At 39.7% G+C, this 27,563-nt stretch overlaps 1 protein-coding gene across 1 annotated transcript in view; it reads left to right on the top strand.

The window, feature by feature from the left end:
* Positions 1 to 27,563, top strand: part of nr6a1 (nuclear receptor subfamily 6 group A member 1) — a 119,017-nt gene that overhangs the window by 3,947 nt on the left and 87,507 nt on the right. The window contains exon 2 of the mRNA XM_023958750.1: positions 20,699 to 20,746. Coding sequence (XP_023814518.1) covers positions 20,699 to 20,746 — 48 coding nt within the window. The remainder of the gene's footprint in view (positions 1 to 20,698; positions 20,747 to 27,563) is intronic.

Genomic DNA, 27,563 nt, shown 5'->3' with positions numbered 1-27,563 from the left:
AGTTTTTTTTTTCTATGCTAATGTTAGCTTAGGGGTTTCGAGGGGCTGTAAGCTAGTGGGAAGGAGTGTAAACAAAGGAATGATGGGATATCATTGTGGGTTTAATCCCATGTCAACAGTTACGCCCACAACTGGGAGACAAATTTCTGATGAACTCCTGCTGCTCTGCAGAAACTATGTCCTAGAAAACAAGTTTATTATTTATTATTTATTTAATTTTGGCTAAAAACAGCGTAATGAAAGGACCACTGGGAACGCTTTTACATTCGATATAAAATATAGTTGGAGACTTTAAGCAGTTTGCAGCAAACAATGACTTGTATCTTTTGACTTTTACGCCTCCATTCTCAGTAATTTGTGAAGTATTTGGTTCTTTTAATTTAAAAAAACAACAACGGTAAATAACTGCTTACAATGGAGGTGGTGGTGGGAATAATATTGGTAATTTGAAATATTTCCCCTTTAGAGCACAGCTGTCTGTGTTCTTATGTAAGATTTACACGGGCGATATGGTCAAAAAATAAAATCCAAATTCAATTTTAATCAACCCCCCCCCCTGCTTTTACTTTAATTAAAATTACAAACAATGGAATACATTTAACTAGAGTGGCCCAACTAGGTTTTAGGTTTAAAGGATAATTAAAGCCGCAAGCGGCGTTGTATGGCCCGCAGACGCAACCCGGTTTCCACGCCCAACTCTATGCACCACCGTCAACCCTCTCCGCCCTCACCGCCCACAAATTAAAAGCTAGTCAAGGCTGGATTTGCTAATAATGCTGACTATGCTAACTATGCTAATGTGACTAAAAGTCCTAGCATAGCGATTAGCCTCATCAATTGACTCAGAAAAACACATTACCTAAAATGCTAATTATGCTAACTATGTTAGCTATGCTAACATAGCTAAAAGTGCTACCATAGCGATCAGCATCCTCAACTGACTCAAAAAAACCCATTTCCTAAAATGCTAATTATGCTAACTATGCTAACTATGCTAATGTGGCTAAAAGTCCTAACATAGCGATCAGCATCATCAACTGACTAAGAAAAACACATTACCTAAAATGCTAATTATGCTAACTATGCTAGTTATGCTAACATAGCTAAAAGTGCTAGCATAGCGATCAGCATCATCAACTGACTCAGAAAAACACATTCCTCCATTGGTGAGAGTTATGTCATAAGTTGCTAAAAAAAAAACACTTTTTCCAAAATGGCGGCTTTTCTGTTGATTTTATCTCCATAGCAACCATTTTATGTTTTGGTCCCCTCGGGAGGACGAACAGATTGACGTCAGTTTCGGACAAATCGGTAAAAGTAAACTTTTTGTCGTCCTAGCAACAGTGGTTTTATGCTAACCACGCCCACATTCCTTATATGTCCATATCCAGTGTTTTTCAATGTAATCTGTTTCAGGCATGAATGCATGCATTCAATTTTCACTCTATTGTATTGAAATGCATGAGAGTTATAACAGTGCGCCACTTTGCTAGCTTGTCACGCACACGCCGTTCAAAATCTACAACTTCTAATTCCAACATTTTTTCCACAGTAGCTTGCCATTGATGCCCAAAAAGTTTCGAGACGATTGATGAAAATTCCAACGACAAGTTTAAGTTTGAATCCGGTGGTAAAGGTGTTTTTTATAGAAAATTCAAGATGGCCGCCTTTTCCCGAGGTCAAAGGTCGACGAAACTCCAAAGGTGATTGAACACTTACGCTAGGGACATGCGAGTCAAATTTCGTCGAAATCGCTCGAAAAAAAGTTCATTTTTCTATATTGTGTAAAATCGCGAAAAACGCAAAATTGCAGATTTTGGCACAAAATGGCCGCCAAACGGTAGGTCGTGTCGCCATCACGTAATGATTTCAAAACTTTGTTTGGATATACCCGACAAAGTTATCTGGATTTCGTTAACCGATTCTTAAAAATAAAATCCGAATTTTTTTTTTTTGCCGAGTCAGCACTTTTTTTTGCGATCCTTTTTTGTTTACCACGGCCACATTCCTTTATCGATTTTGTCGTATGTGACATCGTTTTGTTCAGTGTGGGCCAGGGTATAGCATATTTCAGTTTCAGGCTATTCCGATAAAATATGTGCGAGCTAGCTAAAATGGCGACGGTTGCGAATTTGCCACGCGCACGCGTTTCAAATTCTACAACTTCTAATTCCAACATTTTGTCCACAGTAGCTTGCCATTGATGCCCGAGAAGTTTCAAAAAGATCGATAAAAATCCCTAGGACGAGTTTTCGTTTGTATCCGTTACTAAAAGTGCTTTTTTATGAAAATTCAAGATGGCCGCCCCTTGCCAAGGTCAAATGTCAACGAAACTTCTTTGGTTATTGTAGAATCGTGCTAGTGGCATGTGTGTCCGATTTCGTGAAAATCGCTTGAACAAAAGTGTTGTTTTCCCATATTGTCAAAAAACACGAAAATCGCCATTTCTCTGAGTTCGCCACAAAATGGCTGCCAAGCCGTAGGTCGTGTGGCCATCCCATAATGATTTCATAACTTCTTTGGGATATCTCCAATACGCGTGTTTTGGTTTCGTTGCTCTAATTTGAATTTTTTTTTACTGGCCCCATAAGCAATTTTCGGCCCATTCATTTTTTTGACGGGATCGCTCGCTGTGATGTCATCGACTTCGGGGGGGTGGCGTTCTCTTTGCCGAAAATTCATTTTCAATTTATCCTAGGTGTGTTCCAATTTTGGTGAGTTTTCGGGTATGTGGCGGGGGTCAAATTTGCGATCAACGGATCCGTTAGAAACGGGAATAATAATAAACGAAGCAGAAACAATATAGAAGTTTTTGCGGTTAGGATTTCCTATTTATTTCAATGCGGCCTGTCTTTTACTATAGGCTGGGCATGTCTTTTTGGCTTTAAACCCGTCCTTTGAGGGCTTTTTGGGGCTTTTTTGTGTTTTTGACGTCATTTTTGCAACTACAAATTTGTGGTTTGTGCGGGGGTGTTGTGCGTGTGTGTGTCTATTTTTGTTGCGTTACACAATTGTCGTGTCGTTGTGTGCTTTGGGCGACTTTTGACCCCATTTTTTGGCGTTTTGATGCGTTTTTTTGACGTTTTGGACCTTTTTGAGTGTTCGACCCTCGTAGCAGTTACAATATGGTCCTTGCACTCTGTGAGTGCTGCGGGCCATAATTACTTTTTCAAACAGTTCCATGTTAGTTTGAGTTTGGATTTTTGTTGTTTTCTAGTTTTTCTTCATTTCAAGACTGCATATTCTGTTTAGATATCTTTTCATAGAATCAAGTGTTTTGTTAAACGACGTGGTTGTATAGCATCTTTCCTTGAGGCTCTAAGCAGGGCTTAAGACGGGTAACTCAGGTTCTCCTGTCCACAAGCACAGCCTCATTTTCAAGCACACTGCCTTTAACAGCAGTATTCCAGGGTCACTTTTTGTTCTTCAATTGCTGTCCATTTGCTGCTGCCTGCTGCTGAAAGAGAGAGGAGACCCTTGAGCAGTGCAGTTATCGCAGCATGACGTGTGTTCTAGATGCATTGAGCTTTTTCCACTGTTTCAAGTCCTCGTGTATTAGAACCAGCCAAAAATGTTCTCCTGCCAGCCTTCGTTTTCCCACCGTCTTTGCAATAAACTCAGTGCTTTACACTGTGGGCTTTAGTGCATCTGAGTAGGGAAACGGGTCGAGCCTCTCTCTTGGACATGAACGCACCAGAGATCATTTTAGAAAACACCCCCGCAGCCCCCCAAAGGCTTCCATATAGTTTACCACATTATCAGGAAATGGCTAGATTTTGGCTTAATCATTTGCTTCACAAGGATCTCTGTTTTTCTGTCTTTTCTAACATCTGCACTGAAATTCATAGAAAAACAATCAATTATGATTCACATCATGTCAGTGAAAAAAGCAAATATAGCATTTAAACCATAAACATTTCCTAGCGCCTCAAACTGCTTTCTCAGCCAATTCATTCACTTCTCTTTATTTTTAATGTCTTCTCTTTACGGAGTCAAAAACAGAAATGTGGCCAAACGAAATGTTAATGCACAAGTGTTATTAAAAGTTGTTTATCTTCCTCACCTAAATCAGTTTCTCTTGTATTAAAAAAACAAAAGAATCCTATCTAGTGGAAAAATCTACTACCATATATGGAGTTCTGGTGAATTCATTGAAGACCCACTCCAATAAAAATCATACTTTTATTGTTTTTAGCATGTTCCTGTAGCATATTTCTCATGATGGAAATCTATCAAAAATGTAGGATTAAAATGTGCATTTTGAGTATTTCTCTATTTAAATCGTGATGGATCAGGAGCAGATACTTAAATTTAATTAGAACTGAAATGGGCGAGCCAAAGTCTCCCTGCTCCGCTCCATTCTGATGCATCCACTTGGAGACAAACAGATCCACAAACATTTTTGTTTTCCTCATTCGTGCTGGAATCTGGATCAAAACTGTACGGCTGTATAGCTCCAAAATTGCTCGCAATATTTGTTACACCGCTAATGTTATCTTGGGGGTGTTAGGAGCTGTAAGCTAGCGGGAGAGAGTGCAAACAAAGGGATGCTGGGATATTAGTAGAGGCTTACTGCTATGCCAACACTCAAGAGTAGGGCTGCACGATATGAGGAAAACTTGCGATGTGCAATATTAGTGATCAATATTGCGAAATAATACAAAATAATAATACAGTTTGTAAAAAAACAAAAGAAATGTAGAACGTTCCATCAAAGAACTTCCCATTGACCCCTCAGAGAAATTTCAGGCTAAGTGTTCATCTGTTTACTGTGGGAGTTTCATTCTAAAAATAACCTGCAATCTGCAACATTTTCACAGTAGTCATCTATTTAATTTAATTTAATTTTTTACAATATTTATACATGATTTTAGGCTGTAAAACCTGTACAGACTTTATTTTCTGAGGCTCATCAACATTATCAGACTTTTCTCTTTTAGTTAAACTTTAAAAGTTCAAACATTCATTGAAAAATAAATCCTATTATAGAATGAAACTACAGATCAAATAGTGGTTGAATATTTATGTGGATTTGGCAAACTGAAGGTATTCTGTCCAGCCGACACGGCATGGAGGAGGTTGACAGCCAATCAAGATGCAAAACACAATTGACTGTTTTAAAAAAACAAAAAAACTTGCAAAATTGCAATAATGAAACGCAAAACTGCGAGACTGCAAAAGGTGAGCCGTACTATAGTGAGGGACCGCCGTATATCAAACTTAAATTAAACTGAAAGCCTTACACTCAAGAGAACTCTTTTTCATATATGCATCAAACATGTACTTTATCATTCAAATGTTTAATTTTAGTAAAATGTGGCCAGACTAAACATTTCCATCTAAGGAAGCTATATTGTATTTATTTTTGGTGAATCTGTTTAAGGTCACTCAAACAGGGTCACTCTTCACTGAACATGGGCTGTTCCCTGTTTTAAGAAAAAACACTTGTCAGTTCTAGTTACTGAACACAAAAAAGATTATTAAATGTTACCATCTTATTGCTAAGAAAATCACACGTTTTAATTGTAGTTTGGATACTGAAGCAAACAAAATTATCTTTATTTTTTTAAAGTAAACTACTTTTCATATTAAAAGTTTGGTATCCAATTAATTACAGGAACCCTTAAAATGAATTACAATTAAAACATTTTAAAAGTTGCCAAGATCAATTGGATCGTTCTGGACCTGTTTACATTTTCTGGTGGGCAGATACTGTATTGCAGCCTGGAGACGATGGATAGGAAGGAATTCTTTGATAACTCAAGGTGATGATTTTGAATAGATCAGAGCTGTTACTCCATCAGCTTTTGTACCATCAGAATTTACCTTTTAAAAAAAAAAAGCAGCTCAGTTTTTATTTCAAAAACCTTGCAGTCAGTTGGATCTTTTTGGGACCCCTGTTTGTGCTCCTGTGTGCGCCGTGACGGTTATATGGGGGAGGTGACGGGCGAGTGCTATGGGAACAGTGACCAGGGTCAGTGGGATGTTGCTCTTGAAGCATTAATGGCCCTGCTCTCTGTTGACCTCAACGTAACCCAGAAAAGAATTTACAACCTACACTTGATCCATGAGCTGTGGAACGGGGACGGCACTGTGCATTCTGAGCTCTGTGGCTCCATCCCAGGGCAAGCTTGAAGGGCCATAAATGACCTACGGCACAAGAAGACGAGGGATGGAGCAGCACTAACCATATTCTGCGGGGGTTTATTAGTACAACTGTAAGGGGGTGGATTCATGTTGCGAAAGGATACCAGATCAGAAGGCTTTGCCTGTGTAAGTCCTCTGTGATATTCATCACACATCCTAGCTAGAGGCCATAAATGTCTTTAATTAGAGTTAGGATTTGAGTGGTGGATGAGTTTATAGATGGCTGTAAAGCAGTGAATTTGGTATCAGGGGAAGAGATGGTCTTCCTGTGAAGTACCACATCTAAAGAATGCATTTGGTGGAGTTTACAAAAAGCAGGTGACAGGCTGAGATCTTTTCGTTCTTGAGAAAAAAAAACAGTGCTTGCAGTGCTTAGGACCGTATGTCACTCCAGTGTTCCAACCAAAAGGGGTTGAATTTAGGCTCCAATTTTTAAAATCTTTATTTCAAATTCCATTCATGTTGAGCTTAAAGACAGACTCCAATTAAAAAAAAGGAGTTTTTGGTGTTTTAACAGGTTCTTGTGGCAATTTTCTCATTAGGGGGGACATGTATAAAGAAAATTAACATCAAAATTGCATTTATGAATATTTCTTTATTCAAACTGTGGTGAATCAGGAGCAGATGAAAAAGTAGTTGCATACAAACTACTCTACACCAATGGGCCAATCCACAACTCAGAGCTGAATTTCTAATTATCTCCTGCCGCTCTGCAGAAACTATTTCATGGAAAATGACAGTTTTTTTTTCCAACGGAAAAACGGCTTAATCATAAATAAAAGGCCACTGCGAACACCTCAACAGTAGATCAAAAGATGATCACAGTGAGAATTTAAAGGTGCACCAAACACATCTGAGAACAGACAAAGCCATGTTTTACGCATTGAAGAAATGTACTGAATATTTGTTTTTTTTCTTAACCCAAAAGAGCCCAAATCCATTTGTTATTAAATGAAAATAAGGTGGGATATACCACAGAACAAGTGGACCAAAGAACACATTTCTGATGTTTTTGTGACACTCGTGTCACCATGGGTTCTCATGGGTTGCAGGACATAAAACAACCAAAGAGAGCTGAGGCTTGGATGGAGACCAGTTCCAGTTTGAAGTGAGTCAGAGGATGAAACTGCTCCGTTTGTGTTATTCTGCCATGGAACCGATGGGAGCCGCTAAGTGGATGGACATTCATACTCTGACCATCCATGAACATGGATGAGTTTCTAAAATATCAATCTTTATAGAAACTAAGTATCTAAAATATTTCTTCGTCAAAATAGGAATTTTTTTGTATGCGTTTTGCAGCCATTTATAGCAGCAAAATAAAAAGAAAAGAAAGGTTTGTCATTTTTGTTTACACCTCCACCTCATATTTTGCACAGATTGGCACTAACCGTTTAAGTAATTAATATTTACTTTTGTTTTCTAATTTCTCTTGTTTTGTAATTTTTAAGGTGTTTGAAATGTATTCCTTTCTTTTGCAGGGGAATTCCTGTGCGTTCTGTTTCACTGTAAAAGTTCCCAAAAGTTTCTATGTGATGTGGCCAGTAGGGGGGACATTTAGTCCTGATGTCAGTGACGTACAGCATGCTCAAACACAATGGGTTTATGAACAAGTCTGCTGGATGATGGGCGTTACAGCGTATATGCAGAGGAGGGTCTGCAGAGCCTTCTACCTTCAGCTTCTGCTTCCTTTCCTCAGCGTGGCAGAGGTGCATGCTGGGAGCCCGGTCTCGCCCGGTGGACCGTCTTTGCTTGGTTTGGGAGATGATTATTTTCAGATGGCTGCTGTGGGCCCGACTCTGCTCAGCACTGTTAGGCTGTAAAACTCTGACCCCTGGCATGATGAAAGGGAAGTTGCTCCTTTGAGCGTGTCAAGTGGCATTGATAGGGCCCCCCCTCCCCCCTTTGACCACGGCGTGACCCTGACCTGACCCGCGATGTTGATTAGCTGTTCACTCCACACACTGATGAGTACACAATAGAAAATGCCCTCTGTTGTTTGAGGCTCTAGAAATCCAGTGATCAATATAATTTAATATTTAACTACAGTAATTAATGCTGTGCACCACAAAAATCAGGACATGACTTTTGTTTTTTTCAGCTTACTTTTCATCTGATCCATCCAGTTCATATACAGTGGTGGACAAAATTGTTGGTACCCTTCAGTTAAAGAAAGTCCACAATGCTCACTGAAATGACTTGAAATGTTCAAAAGTAACAATAAATGAAAATGTATTGAAAATTAATCAAAATCAGCCATTACTTTTGAGTTGTTGATTAACAGAATGATTTAAAAAAACAAACTAATGAAATAGGGCTGGACAAAAACGATGGTACCTCCATAAAAGACTGAGAACTAATTGCCCAGGGGGTCATGATGAACTCAGGTATGTCCTTTCATTGACATGACAGCTGTTTTCAAACCCATAATCAGTCAGTCTGCCTATATAAAGGGAATCAAATAGTCACTTTGCTGTTCGGTAAGAAGGTGTGAACCACACTGAATATGGAGAACAGAAAGCGAAGGAGAGAATTGTCCCAGGACATTAGAAACAAAATTATAGACAAACATCGTAAAGGTAAAGGCTATTAAACCATCTCTAAGCAGCTTGAAGTTCCTGTGAATACAGTGGCACATAGTATTCAGAAGTTTAAGACCCACGGACAGTAGCCAACCTCCCTGGACGAAGAGGAAGAGGAACATAGATGACAAATTGAGGAGACGAATAGTTGGAACTGTATCCAAAGAGCCCAGAACAACCTCCAAAGACATTAAAGGGGAACTCCTAGATCAAGGTACATCAGTGTCAGATCGCACCATTCATCATTGTTTGAGCCAGAGTGGACTTCATGGGAGACGACCAAGGAGAACACCACTGTTGAAAGGAAATCATAAAAAAGTAAGACTGGAATTTGCAAAAATGCATGTTGACAAGCCACAAAGCTTCTGGGAAAATGTCCTTTGGACAGATGAGACCAAACTGGAGCTTTTTGGTAAGGCACATCAGCTCTATGTTCGTAGACTCAAAAATGAAGCATACAACGAAAATAACACTGTCCCTACAGTTTTGGATTTTTATCAAAAAGTTCTTTAAATTTTTACTACTTTTGTAATTTTTTTGGGATACAGAAATTGTTAGTTTTTTTCCTGCCTTATAGGATAAAAAAAGGCTTTGTGATATTCAAGACAAACTTCAATTTGCCGAGTTTCTTTCTGTTTTTGAACTTGTGTTAAATATTAGAAATCCAACAAAAGTTCTTTAAATGAATCACATTTACCTTTCCTATTTTTTGTTTTGTTATTGTGTGTGTTCGTGTTGCTTTGTTTTTTAGGAACCCTCTCTGTGTATTTTTGATGGAACATTAGGAAACGAGGACATTTAGATGTATTTTGAAGTATTGACCTGATGTTTTTATTTTTATTATAAATTTTTCTTTTTACCATTTTTTGTACTAACTGAGCTCCTTTAGAAAACCACTTTAGAGTCATTCTCTGAATTCTCTGGTTCTTTTAAAATATTCCACAAAAAATTGTGTTTCTGACAAAGGAGTATTGGAACCTATAAGAAATTTTTTTTTCCCACATTAGGCATAAAATACCCCAAATTATTAGAAATTAATTTGTGACTTAGTTTGTTTTAAGTTCCACCATGTACAGTCTGATCTCTGTATGTTGAAACAAATTCTTCCATTTCCTTGGTAATCACCTGCTTGTACAACTTCTTTTGAGCACATTTTATTTTTTTTTTATATTGTATTGATTCTGAAGTTCTACCTTCAGCCCTGTACCAATGATTTAACCCCATAATTGGGGTTATGTCACTTCCTGGGTGCTGAAGAAGTTGGACTAAACCATTATTAATAAAAGGGGAGGATTGAGAAGCTGTTCTGGGGTTGAAAAATGAAAGACGTGATCAAATGTTGCCATTTTATAAATAATTCATATATTTCTTCCTTATTACTTTTCTTTAGGTGAAAGTTGAAAGCCATGATTACATAAAAAATCGTACAGTTAGTGGTTGCTATGTGTTTATATTCAATAAAAAAACAGCTTTAGTTAGTTGGGACATGCTCATTTGGCTGATCTCTACACCTCAGCAACCCTTAAAAGTTGTCTAAATATAATTTTCAATATACGTTTGTGTGTAATAATGCAGAATTACATTGATATTTCCATTTCTTATTTTAAAAGTCATTTTGTGGTTTACTTTAATATGAAGATCTTTAAAGGTAATCCTGTGGGACACTTTGATTTTTAGCCTTTGGTAAAATTATTCCCTCTGGTCTTAGTAACTGTGTATGTTGATGGAAGTGATGATGTGCGCTCGGCGACGACTCTGTGATGACTCGGCGACGACTCGGCGACGACTCGGTGTGGAGCGAGCCGCATGAACTTGAATGGGAGAGACCGCTCCACAGGAAGCTGCTCGCTCTGTGGGTTTGAGGCAATGTCGAGGATGCAGTGGACAATGTGGCGTGTTGTGTTACACAACAAGGTCAAGGGTCGTGTGTTGAGGTCAGAGGATGACTGCTATGCTGCCCGTGAAGGCAGCCACAGAGTTCCATCACAATCCGTCAGATTTAATATCCACCGGCTAATGCTGGCAGACAGTCTTCAGCTTAGACCTAAAGCTGAATTGCAAATCACTTTTTTCTATGAATTATTTTACTCTATTTTTTCATAAACATGTTTAGATGTCATGTTTTGGACTTCGAGTAGAGTTTTACATTTCTTAATTTGCACTGCGTTGAAAAGAAGTGAATCTGCTCAGTGCTTTTGGTGTTTTATGCTGGATGTCGTTTTTGACTCTTCCGTTAGATCATTTCTCTTCTATTGACACCGTTTCTTCTCATTTAGGTTGAGCCTGGTCTGACGGGATAAGCTGTTGTCCATAAAGCAAAGGAAAAAATAAGAGTTGAATTCCACACCTTAATTCGAACTTTTTAAACCGGTATTAATTCTACTTGAAATAGCTGAAATATTGTAAAACTATTTAATCATTCTTAATTGAGTCCACTTTTTTTCTGTTATGTAAATGTAGCGATCCAGCGGCCCTCCCCATGCCCCCCACAGCCAGGTGGTCACACAACAGCAGCAGCATCTCCCCTCTCCACTTGATTACAACCCCATCTGCTCCTTCAAGACTATCTACAGCAAACTGAGACTCTTCTGTCATGCATGGGTGTCTCTGCTGATAGGGGAGGGGGGGGGGGGGCAACGTTGTAGAATTGAGTGCTGCCCAAGGGGTAAAAAAAAAAAAAAGTCTCTCTGCTCTGACCTCCTAACATGAACAGGTTGCAGGATGCCCTGCTGCTGCGTCGTGAAAACAATAATGTGTCTGTAGGTTCTGCTGCCTCTCATCTGTCTGAACGAGGGATTAAGCGCTGCGTTGCTTAGCCTACAACTGTAAGGAAATCCTGTTTCAGCCTCTATCTGCTCCATAACTCCATAACTGATGCAATGCCCATCGAACTTGGTCAAATTTCAGTCAATTATCAGTCAATCATTCTGTCCATTGCTGTTTAGTCTATTTTCTCCTCAAACGACGACTTTCGGTCTTTTAAGAATGTTACTACTGATCCCACACTGCCTCCAACTCTTCTTCACACTAGACTGAGAGGACCTGGTTATAGACATCAATGACCAGAATTAGAATTTCTAGAAAATATCTTTATTTTAACTGGTGACCCTAGCAGTTACAGTTTTTCCCGTTTTAAGCTTTTTTAAAAGCTGTTTTACAAATTCTTAACACTTTTGGGTTATGGTTGGGGTCAGCTGTAGGATTTCTGCTTCTGGCCAATAATGTCAGGCGCCATCTTATCTCCAGCCAGGTCCATCTCAACCAGACGACTCCTTGATAATACTTTACTATTTACAACTTTACAATTACCGATGAGAAGCCCATTGAGATGACTGTTGTTGTGAATTTGGGCTCTACAAATAAAGTTGAATTGAATTGAATAATAGGTGAGTTGTGGTTTCAGCACACTTATGGTACAGTATGTCTCCCTAATGGCAAAACGGAAACTGACATCCAATTGTAAACGTTTGATTCCATGCATTATGTCATTATGATTAACCTGCAAGATATTATCCAAACATTAAGACTACAACAACCACTTGCATTTTTATATGATCTTGAGAAAACATTGTTTGAAACAGAAATTTATATTGGTACATTGTTTGTTTTTGCAAATGCTGCACCATCCGGGCAGAAAGGAGAGCTTAGCTTGAACAAATTTCAATTTTCTTATTTATTGTTTAAATATTTAAATTTGGGTCGCTGGATATAAATAATCAGGGGGTAGTGATTCTCATTCTACCCGACTTTTCCGATGAGTGTTGATCGTTCCGATTTGAGGCAGCTGTAGTGTTGCTAACATTTTCAGAATGAAACTGAGGGACTTTTAAAAGATGTTAAATAGTCTGACTAATGCTTCCTGGTAGTTATTTATGTGTGTGTAAATATTTGTATCTCAGGTGTTTTCTCCAGACCACAGCAGTTCAAATGATTACACACTGGAACAAACCTCTAGATTTTATCCAACATAAGCTGGAAATGTGCTATATAAAATGACTTTATTGTTGTCATATTTGAATATAACAGATTTTGTTTCGTAGCTTCTCTTTTTGTCAGGAACATTTGGGGGGTGGGGGTCTCATGACTCCTCAATGAGTCTCCTCTTGGTCATAGGAAAGAAGCTTTTCCTTAGCCTGTTGGTCCGACTTCTTAAGAATCCGAGTCTACCAGAGGGGAGACGGGTGAATGTGGAACGTCCTGGGTGGTGGGTGGGGTTATTGTGGATCTACTTTACATTGTAGAGGTCGAGGTTCTTCTTATATTTTTACCTGTTTAAATCATTTGGCGTCACAGTTAAAAAACACCTGAAACTAGGCCTGCACAATATACCGCAAATTTATCGTTATCGCAATATCCAGCTCTGCAATATGCATATCGCAAAAGACAGCGAATATCGCAATAAATCCTAAACCTTAATTGTGTTATAACAACCTTATGGCAGCTTGAAGCATTTAACAAATCGAATAAATCCCTTTATACATTTGACCAGTCCGATGGACGCCTTAACGTTGTTGACCAATTGGATGGAGGCCTATTATGTTAGATGTTTGTCTCCTATGTCGACGAGGGTCATTTGGAGTATAATTTTTAAACTGTTGCAATGAAATGGGAATGAAGTTTTTGGTTATTTTGTTATTTGTTTTTATACCGCAAATTATACCGTTATCGCAATATTAATCTCTAATATCGAATATTGCGAGTTTTCCTCATATCGTGCAGCCCTACCTGAAACGGTGTCTGTAGTACAATGTCTTGATCAAAAGGGACAAAGCATTTGTTAGAGCTTTATTTTTCTGAGCCAAGGTACTTTTTTTTCTTGCTTTTTCTTCTTGACAAATGTATTCGTTCCACAAGTTAAAAAAAAAAAAAAGAGCACAGTTTTCTTTTAACAAAAATGTAAAAAGAGAAAATGATCTTTCATGCATTTTATTCTAATAATTGAGACACCAAAAAGCTAGAAGTTGCAGCCATTTTTCCTAAAAGTTGTAATGAAACTTTACTAAATAAGTTGAAAGTGTGCTCAGGGCGTACAACGTGCGATCCACTTGCAGACAAATGGATCCCTTGACGTCTTTGTTTTCCTCGTCAGAGCTAGCATTTGGCTTCAAACTGTACAGCTAAATTGTTGCACCACTAATGTTGCTAATGTTGTATGCCAGCAAGGGATGATGGGAAATAGGCAGAGGCTTACTTCCATGCCAAAAGTTTAATAGTAAATCCTTTTAATTTAAAAGAAGCATACCTTAGTGACTCGATTTTTTTTCTTGAAGTATAAATAAGATGGTAGAATGGTTGTTATTTATTTATTTGCATAAATAAACCTTTTTTAAATTTTAAGAACTTTTGACTTGAGTGGCTGTTTTTGCAGTGTGATACCCCATTAGTTTTATGTATCATAAAGTACAGAGTTAAAGCATCCTAAAGCTGTGCTTTGCTGTTGGGTCTCCAATAAAGTTGTAAAGTGTAAAAATCAAATTATTACAATTAAATTAAAAAATAAATGTGATCACTAAGAAAAAACTGACCCAAATATTTGGAGAAAGTGTTTTTCTGCGCAAGCAAAATTTGAAAACTGCAGAAAAAGTGGGATTTAGTAGAAGAAATCTTGCGCAAAGATGGATTTCAAACGGGTCACTGCAGAATTTACTTGCAGGGATGCAGATAGCAGAGTTTCACTGGGTCAAAAAATAACCTGCAGGTAGACTTTGTGAATGCTAGAGACCATATGATCTCACACACATGCCGTGTTCATTCTTGGTACTGATTCGTCTCTCCACATGTCTGCGCTGTCATGAGGTTGAAGCAAGTGGTGAAGCTGGAACTGGGTAGCCTGGGTTAGAAAGCTGAGGCCAGCCTTCTCAGATAACAGGTTTGTTGCCCTACGCCGACCATGCGGAACCCCAGTCATCTAGGTCAGGAGAGCATAACCGGGGATGGAGTCGTGCAGGTCTGAGGAAGCACGGGGCTTGGAGTCCCTTAAGCATGCCGAAAGTGCCAGGTTAAGGTCTAACGGGACATTATTGTAGCCTCATAACCTCTAGCAGAGGTAGGAAAACTAACACTAAGGCCTCATGGTCTTACCTGTCAGGTAGGTATGAGTCTCAATAAAATCTCTTTTTTGATAAAATGCTGTCCTTTCTTTAGGTAAGCTTTAGACTGTAGTTCTTTAACTCCTATTTAATTCCATAATGTGGTTATTACTGCTGTCTGCTCATATTTCGATTATGTATAATACTAATACATAATACTACTAACAAATAAAAAAAATATTGCAAGATTTATAGGTGTGAGAGAATGCAATACTTTGATTTGTTTACCGTTTACTTTGCATTCTAGAACTGATCATCTCTGCCAAAATACTGAATCAATTAGATTTTTGATTACTAAGTTTGTGACTTTATTTGATTAATTAAGTAATTAGATTATTTGACTTAAGTTATTTTTCAAATATCTGATCAAAACTAGGGGTGTAATGATTAATCGACCTAATCAATGAATTGATTTATAGTCCTACTATCCAACTGATTGATTGTGAAACTACTTTTCACACAACAAACTGAACAGAGGTGAAACTTTCATCACAAATACGAAATTTTACATTTGAAACAAACCAAAGCTTTTCCTGCAAAAAAGACAAACTTTACTTCACTGGATGACTTGGATTTTTTAAGCAAAGGTGGATTATATATGGAGTACTCCAGCCCGATTGCATTCACGCAGAAATTTGTTCACGCTGATGTTCTAGAGATGACGTACTGTTACAGTATTGAACATGCTAATGCTAAATGCCCTATTGAACATGCATAGCGTGTTCTAAGTCACAAGGAGGGGGGCAGAGGGGACTGAAGATGGTCTTGATGGTAAGCTGATTGAGCCGAAGGTTCAGGGGCTTTAAAGGTGAAAGGTTAAAGATGCAGCCTTTCTTGGTCAACACACAATGGTCTACAGAGAAGCGAGCTCAGGCTGCATTGGCCGTTTCTAAAAACCATCCCAGCCCCAGGCACTAGTGGTCAATAAGCTGTCATGAGGATTAGAGATGGAGACCACACACTGGAGGACTCCATTTTTCTCCACCGTTGGTGACTTGCAGTCACAGAAGGCTCTGCCTGAAACGGCGCTTAACTAGGATCTCAGAAATGTCTTGATCACAGAGCAGTGGAGGGGAGGGCAGAGGATTTCTGCCGACACAGGATCTTTCATGTGGATCTTTCAAAATATGATTTCCTTTGGTTTTTTAACTTTTTATTTAATGAATGTAAAGTTTGAAATCTATGTAAGCTATGTGGGTTCAACATATAAAAAACGCATCCACTGAACAGGGGGAAAGTTAAACCAGGTTGAACTTTGACCAATAAGGAACACGGATTTGGTAGTGACGCATAGATGGGCGTCGAGTGCCACTTTTTTTAATCCAGGACCCGGGTACAGCACATTTTTGAATGCGCAACATATGCGCAGTGTGATCGTAGCTTCAGTCCCATTAGGCTTGTTTGCAAGCAGTTTTGCTTCCTCTTTAGCAGGCCTGCACAATCAATCGCAAATATATCGTTATCGCAATTTCAAGCTGTGCAATATACATATCGCAAAAGTCGGCGAAAATTGCAGTAAATGGTAAATCTTAAATGTCCTAAAACAATCTTATGGCAGCTTTAAGTATTTAACAAATCGAATAGTCTCTTTATGCTTTTCACCAATCAGAAAGAGCTCTTTACGTTGTTGACCAATCGGTAAATGTTGGCCTCCTAATTAGAAGAGGGTTGTTTGGAGAATAATTTAAGGTATTTTGACTCTTATTTAAAATTAAACATTTGCAGAGAAACGGAAAGGTTTTTTTTTTTGCTATTTGTTTATTTATCACAAGTTATATATTGTCCTCGCACTATTGATCACTAATATCGCATTTCGCTAGTTTTCCTTATATCGTGCAGCCCTAGTCTTTAGGTTGACGTCAAGCCCAACAGAGAGATGCCTGTAAGCAATTGGACAGATTTATTTGACAACATTTTTACTCAGAACTTTTAGGAGCCTTTACCAGTACTTTATAGATATTTCTTATTGTCCATTGCCTAATAACGGGTGTTTTATCACTCCGTCCTCCAGTACTTCCTGAAAGCCTCTGTGCATCTGGACGGTTGCGGTGGCAAATGTAGAGAAACTCCTTTTTTTCCATCTGGCTCAGGGCTCCGGTCAAGGAAACGGCTCTTCTGCGTTGGACTGTGCAGAAAAGTGATGCGGTCATTGGTGGCAGGTGCTTGCTAAAACGTGCGCTTGTTTCATCCGTGTTACGAGCCCGTGGACTGTGTCTTCGGGGGAGATTGACTGGGGCACGTGTGTGTTGGTGTATGCTCCAGGGAGAACATATGCTGGTGTTTACCGTGGAGGGGGGCAAGGGGGGGCAGGCGACGTGTGTCGGGTCAGGGGTCTACAGCTGTTGATAGCAGGAAGCTATGCTGACACGGATCGGGGGAGCCGGCTGGGGTGAGGGATTTGATACATCAGCAGCAAACGCTCCGCCTCTGAGGGGACATGAGTAATGGAGCTCGCCCAGCTTCTTGTAAGCGAGACGCGGTCACTTGGTGGCCGCACAGATGGCCCGGCTGAGGCGGAATGGGGAAAATAGTCTCTATAAAATAAAGTTGATATGCTAAGAGAGGTAACCAATATGAAGCAAACAGATTGTTCTGGGGTTAGAAGAGACAGATGATACATCATTCTGTGTGGTCCACTGCTCAGATGGACTGTATAGTCCAGCTTAGTTGTTGGAATTTTCTGTTTTCCAAGCAGCTTCAAAACGTTTGGAGACTTTTATTTAGATACCTTTTTTCATCAAATAACTTTTTCATTTTATTTTATTTTTTACAGATTTTTATATTTTTAAATTAGTTGTCTATTTTTTGTTGTGTTTGGGTTATGTTATATATATTTAAAAAAATAGTAGTACTGCCAGGCGTATTTACAAAATTGCAACCTTTTCCATTTTAGATTCTAAAGTTTTCATTGGACACAAGTCAAACTTTTTCTTAAATGACTACAAGGAAGTACATAATTTGTTTTTGTTCACTGACTGCCTGTATGTTTTAGGGTTTATTTATGTATTTAGTTTGTGTGTCTTTAAATGGTTGTCATGCTCATGAGACAAATGCTAGAACATGTTACAAAACACCATTTTCATGGGACGTGGTCTTTAAAGCTGTCCAGAGGACCCACAGGGATTGTGGGATATTTGGAGGAAGGCGGACAAGACGCGTCTTTCTTATTCATGGATTCCATTTGTTTAGTGAAACGAGACTAGAATTATCACGTGTCCTTTTTAGCATGTTTTCCATGCCAAAACCATTGAAGTCCATACCTTCAGATAGAAGATGAGCTTTAGTGTATTATGAAGTGGTGAATGTTCAAAGTTAGCCACAGTGCATCATAACAACTAGGGTTGGGCGATGTCCCTTAAATTGGCCGTTGACGATGTTTGCTGTCAACCATCGGGATGGACGATGACATCGTCGGGGGGGGGGGGGGGGGGGGGGTATTTTTACATTTTTCGTTCTTATATAACTGCTATTCGTTTTTTTGCTTTTTTCATTTTATTTCCCAACTAATGACTAATCCGCGATGATCCAGTATAAACTGAGGGAAGTGACTTTAACAAAAAAAGTAACAAACAAAATAGAAAAGAAGTAGTCCGCTCCCGCACTTCACTAGTGAAGTGGACCGGCGGAGCGCGGACTTACAGCTTTGTGTTTGAGGGGAAGGGGGGGGGTACATGAGCGGTATGTGTGGGAGATTTAAGACTGCGATCCGTCCCGCAGCTCTAGGGGTACAAGCAACCGAACTCAGAACCGGGTCTAAAAGTGTGTGTCTGAGCACAGCTCGGATAGTCAGCACACACAGCGGTTTGAGCTTCAAAGCAGAAATGTCGCTCAGTCCTTAGAAAACATTCAAAATCACGCGGATTTGTGTTTCCAGTCGTGTCCCGACTAAATAAAGGCTGATGTTATTCTTACATGTTTACGTGCAGCCAGCAAGCAGCACCACCCAAAGCTAATGTTGTTAGCCCGTGTTAGCATACTGCTAATCCTGGCTTCGTTCAGAAAAAGCACTGACCACACGGATTAAAATTCAAATGATGAGCGAACAGGTGTCTCATAATAACCGTAACATTATTAAAAGCACGTTTAGAAGATCATCTCGTATTTTACCGAGCTGGCATGTCAATGTATATAGCCGCTCGGCGCTGTTTAACATTGTTTTGTATTGAATTGTTACATTCAATAAAGTTTGAAAAAAAAAGCCGCTCGGCGGGATTTATATCCTTCCGGTTTTCAAACCCTACTGCGCATGTGCGAATGATTTATTCGGACGGAAAGTGTGACTTTAGTGAACGTTTTTATATTCTGAAAACATTTTTCTGGGCCCATGTACACGGTTGGATTCTAATCCGACCATTGATCCCATCAAGATATTTTGCACATGTAACCGCGGCTTATGGTGTCGACGCGCAACGTGGCGGGGGCGTGGCATCACGATGGTGGTCTCTCCATCGGGATGTCAGTCACCCATCACGATGGACGATGATATCGTCCATTGGCACAACCCTAATAACAACCACATAGTACATTGGGATATAACATTTTTTGTCCTGATGAAGTCTCAAAATATAGATCTACGTGTTGTGGCCCAAGTTTCTCCCCACAAGTTGGTGTTTTTCTTTCAGAGCAGAGCACACGTTTGGTTTTTTAATTACTTTTCTGAGTGAGTCCTGTTAAATAAAGAGCTTCAGGTCAGCAGGGTAAGGAATATCTGCAGATACACTACAGCTTTACAATATGATCCATCAGATGTCTGTATAACTTATGGCTGGTTTTGGAGGTTCACTGATGCCTATTGTTTTTCTTTACTGTCATTTCAGATTTTGAAATGGTGTAATCTAGAACTGTATTGTGGCTCTGATCACGACGATTAAAAAAGCTAAACAATATTTAAAAAGCAGCATAACATTTTAGAAAACAAAACACAATTCCAGAAACCAAAAGCACATTGAGAAAACCTAAACGCAATGAGAAACTGGAAAAGGTAGGTACTATGGGACATCGCTGATTGGATGAAGACGTGCAGTCTCGCTTCATGCCAAATAGCTTTCAGTTCAAATGATGGCCAAACGCTGCTGTGTCGGCCGAAGCACGCCAGTAGAAAACAAAATGTGCATTTTGACTCTACAGGCTCTGCCTCGATATTTTGTGCGGGTCACCTGTGCGCTCCGTACAGATTTCAGACGGCTTGTGTCCTGCCGGTGTGACTACAGGTCATGGAGCGGCGAACGTGGCGCTCCGAATTAATCTTTAGCTGCTTCTTGAGAAACTCACATCAGGCTGTTCTGTAAAAGTGAAGACAGAATTCTACTTTTACAAACATTTTTGTAAAACTTTTTATTGTCACACATTCATCTGCAACTTCTTTATTTTCACTTTCCAAGTTTAACTCATAATCATCAGAATTTCTTTTAAATGAGGAGGGACGTGGTATTAAAGACATGCCCATCTTTTCTTAAAGAACTACGGTACTACTTTAATGCATGTACTGCAGTGTTGTTTCTCACCTCCTTGTCAGTTGTGTTGTCATGTTATTGGCTAACATGTTTTTACTGCAACCACTTTGTTAGAAAGATGGAGCTAAAGTCGTCGGCCACGAGAGCCTCAACAGACGCATTCATCTGTTTATCTTTGAATAAATGTCTGTATTTTAAAATTCATGCTCAATGTCTTGAATAGAAAACTCCAATCACATGAAGTTCAAAGTATCAATTACAACACAAAATAATCTAGATATCTGTTAATGGAAGTATTTCCAATAAATTCCCTGAAATGTCTTTAAAGCTTTTCCATAATTGTTGTTGTTTGGTATAAATTTGTCTCACTTTGCTACTACTTTTTGTGAATATAATCTAATGATTTCCTTCTTTTGTTGCTTCTCAGGTTTTTGCAGTGACCACCCCCTTGAGTCTGAACACAACAGCAGCATGGGTGAGTTTACAAATACCCTTCCTCCTCTTGATCTTCATCGTTTTTACCTTTCCCGTATGGAGTGATTTTTTTTTTTTTTTTTTTTTTTTGTTATTCCTGTTTTGAGCGTAAAACTGTAAACATTTTGCGTTGCTTATCACTTCAAACAGAAAAATGCACTTGAAACTCAAAGATGTGAAAACAAATCAATTTTACTCTTGGAACTTAAAAATATGCGCAATCAAAGCAATTTTCACTTGGGAGAAATTCTCTTTCTTCTGCACTCGAAACAGAGCCGCGCAAATGTGCGGCAAAAGCCAGCCAATCACAGACATAGACATGAAGGGTGATGCTGATTAATCAGAAATCCTTCCAATCAGCTCCAAGACAGGATCAGGCTTGTGCACATTTGGAAGAATGTCTGACCAATCAACATCAACCTTCATTTCCTTGTCTGTGGTTGGCTGGCTTTTGTGGTACTTTTGTAATGCCTTTTGAGAGAATTTCTCTTGAGGGAAAATTGTTTTGATTGCAAATATTTTAAAGTTCCAAGTGCATTTTTCTGTTTCAAATGCAAATTGACTTTTTGAGCACACACATTTTTTTGCATTTTTAAATTTAAAAAAAGGGAGTGCTGCACATATTTTAAAAAAATCACTTCATTTTCCTGTGGGATTATTATGAATAATGGTTTTATCTGCGCTTTTCCAGACGCTCAAAGTGCTCACAATGTGTCCATTATTCATTCACTCCTCATTCATACTTGGTGATGGGATCTACTGATGTAGCCACAGCTGCCCTGGACATTCATGCACATTCACACACCAGTGAAGTGTCTTGCTTAAAGACGCAAAGATAGTTGACTTGGGGGAGCGGGGATCGAACCGCCGTCCCTTTGATTGTTAGACGGCCTGCTGAATCACTGCCGGCCGGCCGGCCGCTCTCACATCCTGAAACTTTCATGTTGTATTAACTCTCCTCGCTCCACTCATGTCTGATATTATACTGAAGAGCTCCATCTAGTGGCAAGTTTATGGCCTTTTATCAATGCAATTATTTGCACGGTCACAAGAGGGAGCTATACATTCAACAAAAGCAGCTTTTGGATTCTCGTTCCGCCACAGAGCACTGAAAATGAGCAGAAGAAAATGATGTACTTGAAAAGAAAAACCAAAACAGGTAAGCCTAAAAAATAAAAGCTTGCCTCGATGTGCTGAAATGCTGAGCAATCACAGAAAATGTTCTGCGGATTTCAACATTTCTGTGCTTTCAGCAGGACTGCAAGTTGTAGGGTAGAAAAAATGTAGACGTGTGACTGTCCCCTTTGGAGAAACCTGCGAGCAGAAGGACCAGCAATGTGTCAGCAGTCCAATGTTAAGGTCTAGGTTCAGACAAAGTTCAGCTGAGACCTCGACGCTTGATGCTGCAGCACCAGGTGGCACTTGGAGGGGGTCAAAGATCAGATACAGTTCAGAAACTGCTGACCTTGTTGTGACTCTGGGCTGACCTGATTGTGCACAGTTCTCCTTCAGCATTGGCTTTCTCATCATCCCTCCATAAACCTGTGAGAGGAGAAAGAAGTGGCGAAGAAGGGGGGGGGGGGGGGGGGTCTGGTGGCAAAGCAGTGGGAGGAAGCCGGAGAGGAACCATTCAACCTCACACCACACTTTGAATGCGAGGAATTGTTAGCCTGCTGCAAAAAGGAGTTGCACATTTATGAATGGGGCTGTTAACTTCACAAGCATTGCTAGCCGCTGCAGCAGTGGGTTCCCTCTCTGTCGTGCTCCCAGCATGCCTCGGTGCATACTCTGGGCAAGGGTGATGGTGAGGTCAGTGGGGGATGAGGCAAGGCTCCTCGGGCTTGTAAATGGTCTAACAGGGATGGGAATTCACCGGATCGTATTCAGTGTCCAACAAACACAGGTCAGGGGCCAAATAAGTGAGGTGGCAGCAGCTGTTTTTGACACTAGTCTTGTCCCAAATAAAAAGACTTGTGTTTTCTCAGAATTCCCACTCACCAAAGCCTTCATCTGTGTCTTTTTCTCTGATCTTGCAGCTTTTTTTTTTAATTGATTGAAATGGCGATGCCCTCACATTTTACAGTTCTAGAGACATAGCTCTGCACCCGCAGCCAAACGCTGCTCTTTCAGATTAACATCGCTGTGATGGCTGCAGCCCACAGCATGACACACGCTTCAAATATGTTGTCACAGAGGATGCGTGTGCTGCATGCACATCCTAACAGCATCAGGGTACATGCGTGTCATGGTTCACCTTTTGCAAACTCACTGTTTCCCTTTTTTATGTGCAACCTTTGTTTATGATTTTCTATTTTTTATTTTACAGCACACTGTGTTCTGCCTCGTGATTGGCTGTAAACCTTGTCAATCAATCTCCGCCGTGCCGTGTCTCCTGAACAGAACTTGTTCATGTTGCCAAATCTACATAAATCCTCGGCCTTGAGCAAACGAGAGAGAAAAGAGTGAAAGTCTTCATTTCTGTCTGAGAAAAATGGTGTGTAGTGAGAAGTCTTACAGTTTTGTCTGGAAGATGAAGTTTTAACCCTACTTCACAGATTTCACAGTTATTGACTTATAACCCCTGCGATAAATGAGGGAATTCATTTCTTTTTCAATCAACCGTATGAGGATTGATTTATCATTGGTCTATATTGTTACATTACCAGTATTGGTGCATATAGTAATAATATTTCTTATTTCCTATTTTCTATAGTTTCATTTGAAAAAGCTTTATAGGAGGTTTACAGGTTGTAACTCATGTTCTAACGTTGTTGATGAAGTCATTGTAGATGGTGAGGGGAAGGAAGGAGCTCCTGTAGCGACTGAAGTCACTGCGGATCTAAAAAAAAAACCAAAGCATCGGGCTAGAGACTCTGCTGATGAGCTATTGTATTCTGGAGGATACGTTCCAGGTTTTCCATGAAGGTTTTCTTCTGATCAAGCATGCGCTTCTGAACAGTCGGCTCTATAGGCTCCAGAGCAGAACCCTGGACAGAGCCGGACGCCTCTGTATTACATGACTGCAGATGGAGTCAGACTATATGTTGCATCAAGACGCAAACAATTAGGAATTGAGCAACTTTCTGCTGCGTCACCTCTTTAGTCCAGCCTATTCTGCAGGTTAAAGTCTCCTCCGATCATCTTTTGATCTTTTTTCAAAGCGTTCCCAGTGGTCTTTAAAAAAAAAGTATTATTAATAATTATGATGTCATCATTTTTTTTTGGCAAATTCTAAAAACCTGTGTCGTTCTCTAGGACATAGTTTCTACAGAGCAGCTGTAGTTCATTAGAAATTCATCTGAGTTGTGGACGAGACAGTTGGCAGGATTAGCCTCCACTGATATCCCATCATTCCTATGTTAACACTTTCTCCCGCTAGATTACAGCCCCTCACGCCTCCAAGCTAACATTATTGAGTTAACCCTTGTGCTATCCTAGGCACTTTAACGTTGGGAGTTGGGTCATCTAGACTCACCAGACAGTGCGCTGAACCTTTTTTCTTCAATGATTTGTGATCTTCACTGGTGTCCATGGATTGATTTTCATCTGCTCCTGGTTCAAAACAATCCAAATAAAGAAATACTCAGAAATGCAACTTTGAGTTTATTTATTTTTAGACATCACCTCCATCATCAGAAAAAATACCACAAGAACGGGTTAGAAACACCAAAAAACACAATTTTTATTGAAGTGGATCTTTAACAAGATATGTTTTGATTACAAATACTTATATTTTTGACATATGGAGTTTAAATCACTTAAAAAGGCCTTTCTGAAGTTATCATAAAACAAAAACAATGTAGAATTAAAAAGTCCAATTAAAACATACCAAAAATGAAAATGCTGTACATGATCCCTTTAGTAAGTTAAGTGCTAAAAGATGATTTTGCTGTAAAACAAACACTTCCCCCTTTTTTGCTCAAACTCTAACCATGTTCTCCTCTTCCTGCTGCAATTAACAACTGTGACCAGTAGGGGGCGGCAGCTCCAAACCTCCTGTTTACCGTGTTCACTATGACATACCACCTGGACTCGGTGAACTCAGAACACATATGGAACTACTTGGCTTGAGCTCAACACATGCCTTTCCTTTGTCCTCGCATAACTGGGCTAACGTTCTACGGCTGTGCTCAGAAGTCATTCAGGTTCACCGGGGTTTCAGTTTCCCACGTGCTCCGCAGCAGGGCCAACGCTTGACGCTGATTAACATCCCCCTCTTTGTGCATTTGCTGCATTCTTTTTGCCCAACTGCACTGGACTTTACTCTTAGCTCTGGGTTAACGCCTGTCTAAAGTAAAAGGTTTTAAAACACAAGGATGGAAGGTTGACATCTTATTTGATTCCATTTTTCTTCTCCTCTCCCTTGGGTGACCCATTCTTCTGTGCACTCTAAAGATGGCGTGACCATTTCAGAGTTTGAAGGAACCGCCCCCACATCTTATCTCTGTGCTTCATGACTTTAGCTTTTAATAATTCATGATTAGCCTAAATGTGCCTCAGCAACCCATTTTCTCCCGCTTTTAATGCAACTTGCCTCGCAGTGGCTGTGGGTCAGCCCGTGGAGTGTTTCCAGGTCAGAGAGAAGTGGGTCAGGCTGTTCCCAGTGTCGGTGTCTATAACTTCAGTGCGTGGCGATGAAGCTGAACTCCACAGGGATAAACACACAGTGCTCGAAATGCTGCAAAACAAACTCTGACTGCTGTCTGCAGAGGTTGGCTTCTTTGCACCGTCATTTAGATTTACATACATAATATTTAGAATTTTTAAAACTACAAGGGAGCCGAATTCCTTTAGTTTGACCCCCTACTGCTCCTGTTTGACTGTAAATGAGCAAGGAAAAGAGCTTTGCTATGGTAATTCATGTACAGATGAGAGGTGATTTAAGGTGCGATTGCATAAATATGTCTTCACGAGAAATCCTTGACACGGATCCATGGAGAATTCCAGAGGCTTCATGGAGAAGTAAGGGCTGTTGAAGAGGACGACAGCCGAATAAAAAAAAAAAAAAAAAAGCGGAGCGGTTTTCTGGATGTTAGCTGATGGGATTTTCTGGCTTGTTTAATGCGTTTCCTGCCCGAGTAAGCAGAAGGAAGCAGCATTAACAAACTGGAGCAGAAAACAAACCCCAGGATTGGCGCTTGTGCTGGAAAAAAAGCATAAAGTTGTGGAATTTAACAGCTGGGTCATGATAGGAGGCTGACTTTTGATAACACGCTGAGGCCCCTCGCTGCTCGGCCTGCATGCAAACACGGAGTGTGCAGTCAACGGAACGTAAATTAAAAGCAGAATGACCTCCCTGCTGAATGCTCGGGTTCCATGGCTTGGACAGCGGGTTGGTGATGAGTTTCCTGTGTTTAGGAAGGGATCCTGGTAAGTTTGAAATGGTTTGAGTGATAACGCACGTGGATGACAGATTCATGGGTTACTGTCAGTGACTGAAGGAAAAGATACTGAAGGCAGTACATTGTAAAACTAGATAAGTGACACCCAGTAATCCCGTTTAGCATTTCAAATGTCACGAGACGGTTTCTGATTGGAGGGTCCATGACCGCTTATCTGTATCAGGATGTGTTGATTGTGCAGTGATTGTTTTATTAAACCTGCTCGGAGCTGCATGCTGTTCTTCCTGGGTTCTTGTCTGGATCACCTCAAACACAGGTGCTAGTCTCTGATAGTACACCGTGTCTTCATCCCTAGACTCTCCTTCTGCAATGCTTTCACTTTATTTGCACTTTGACTCCTCATGCGAGCTGATACAGTTGTGAAAGAAGTCGGCTTTAGTGGACAACTCGTCAGGGTTGAGCCGTGACGTCGCACTCCGGGCGCACGGCGTCAAAGCAGAATCAAATTGATTGTAAATTTGAGAAGTTTTGAAAAAATGTGAAAACTGTTTTTAACTCAATAAAAACACATTATAAACTGGAAAGAGAGAACTGTACATAAAAAAAGAGAAATATTGAAAATTTGAAAAATAAAATTGTGAATGTGAAAAAAAAACTATAAACCTTAAACCAAATAAAAACAGCATTTGTAACAGCTGCTGTTTTATATTTTCAACTTTTTTTTGTTTCTGTTTTTTTTTTTTTTGTTTCTCTTTTTTCACTTTCAGTCCTCGGTTTATTCTTTCAATTCAGAATTTTCTCTTCTGGTGTAATTTTGCATGGGGGTGGAGCTTTGGAACATGATTGACATTGAGTGCTGGAGGTTGTAGTGGCGTCATTTCGCTCCAAAACGGCGTCTCTTTGTTGACGTCGCCTCCCTGCTCTAATGTTATAGTTATATCTCCACTGTTAATTCGAGCTTCAAATATACAAGTTTATTTTTCAAGATTTCTTTCAAGTTTTCAATTTCTTATCTCAAATTCATGTTGTCTATTTTTCAAATTTTACAATCTGGTTTTTCATTCACTTTAAGCGGATCTGGATTTGATCCCATAGCAGTGTCTAAAAAACTCTACAACTAAACAGAAGTACAAGTACGACGGCAGATTAGGGTTTGGAATGATGACACTCTGACAGAGTCAAGATCCCTTTATGTTAACTTTAGAACAGAAATGAAATCCTTCACTAAGTCACAAAAAATGACTCGATTATTTGAAAAATGAAAGTTTCAAGTGGTTACAGTAACAAACCCTGTCGTAAAGTAAAGTTGGCAGAGTAACAATGAATGTTGCCTTGTGTTGAAGTAGAATCAGTTTGGTACAAATCTGGATCCTTGTTGCTGGTTGAAGCAGCTGCCATTGCTGGTTGGTTGGTAACAATTATTTTGAAAGCCTCTTTTTCTGTTCCCAATCAAGGACACCCAGATTATGTGGTAGG

This window comes from Oryzias latipes, chromosome 9, assembly GCF_002234675.1.
Source record: "Oryzias latipes chromosome 9, ASM223467v1".
In the NCBI taxonomy this organism is placed as follows: Eukaryota; Metazoa; Chordata; class Actinopteri; order Beloniformes; family Adrianichthyidae; genus Oryzias; species Oryzias latipes.
This window is presented reverse-complemented; position numbering and strand designations above follow the sequence as displayed.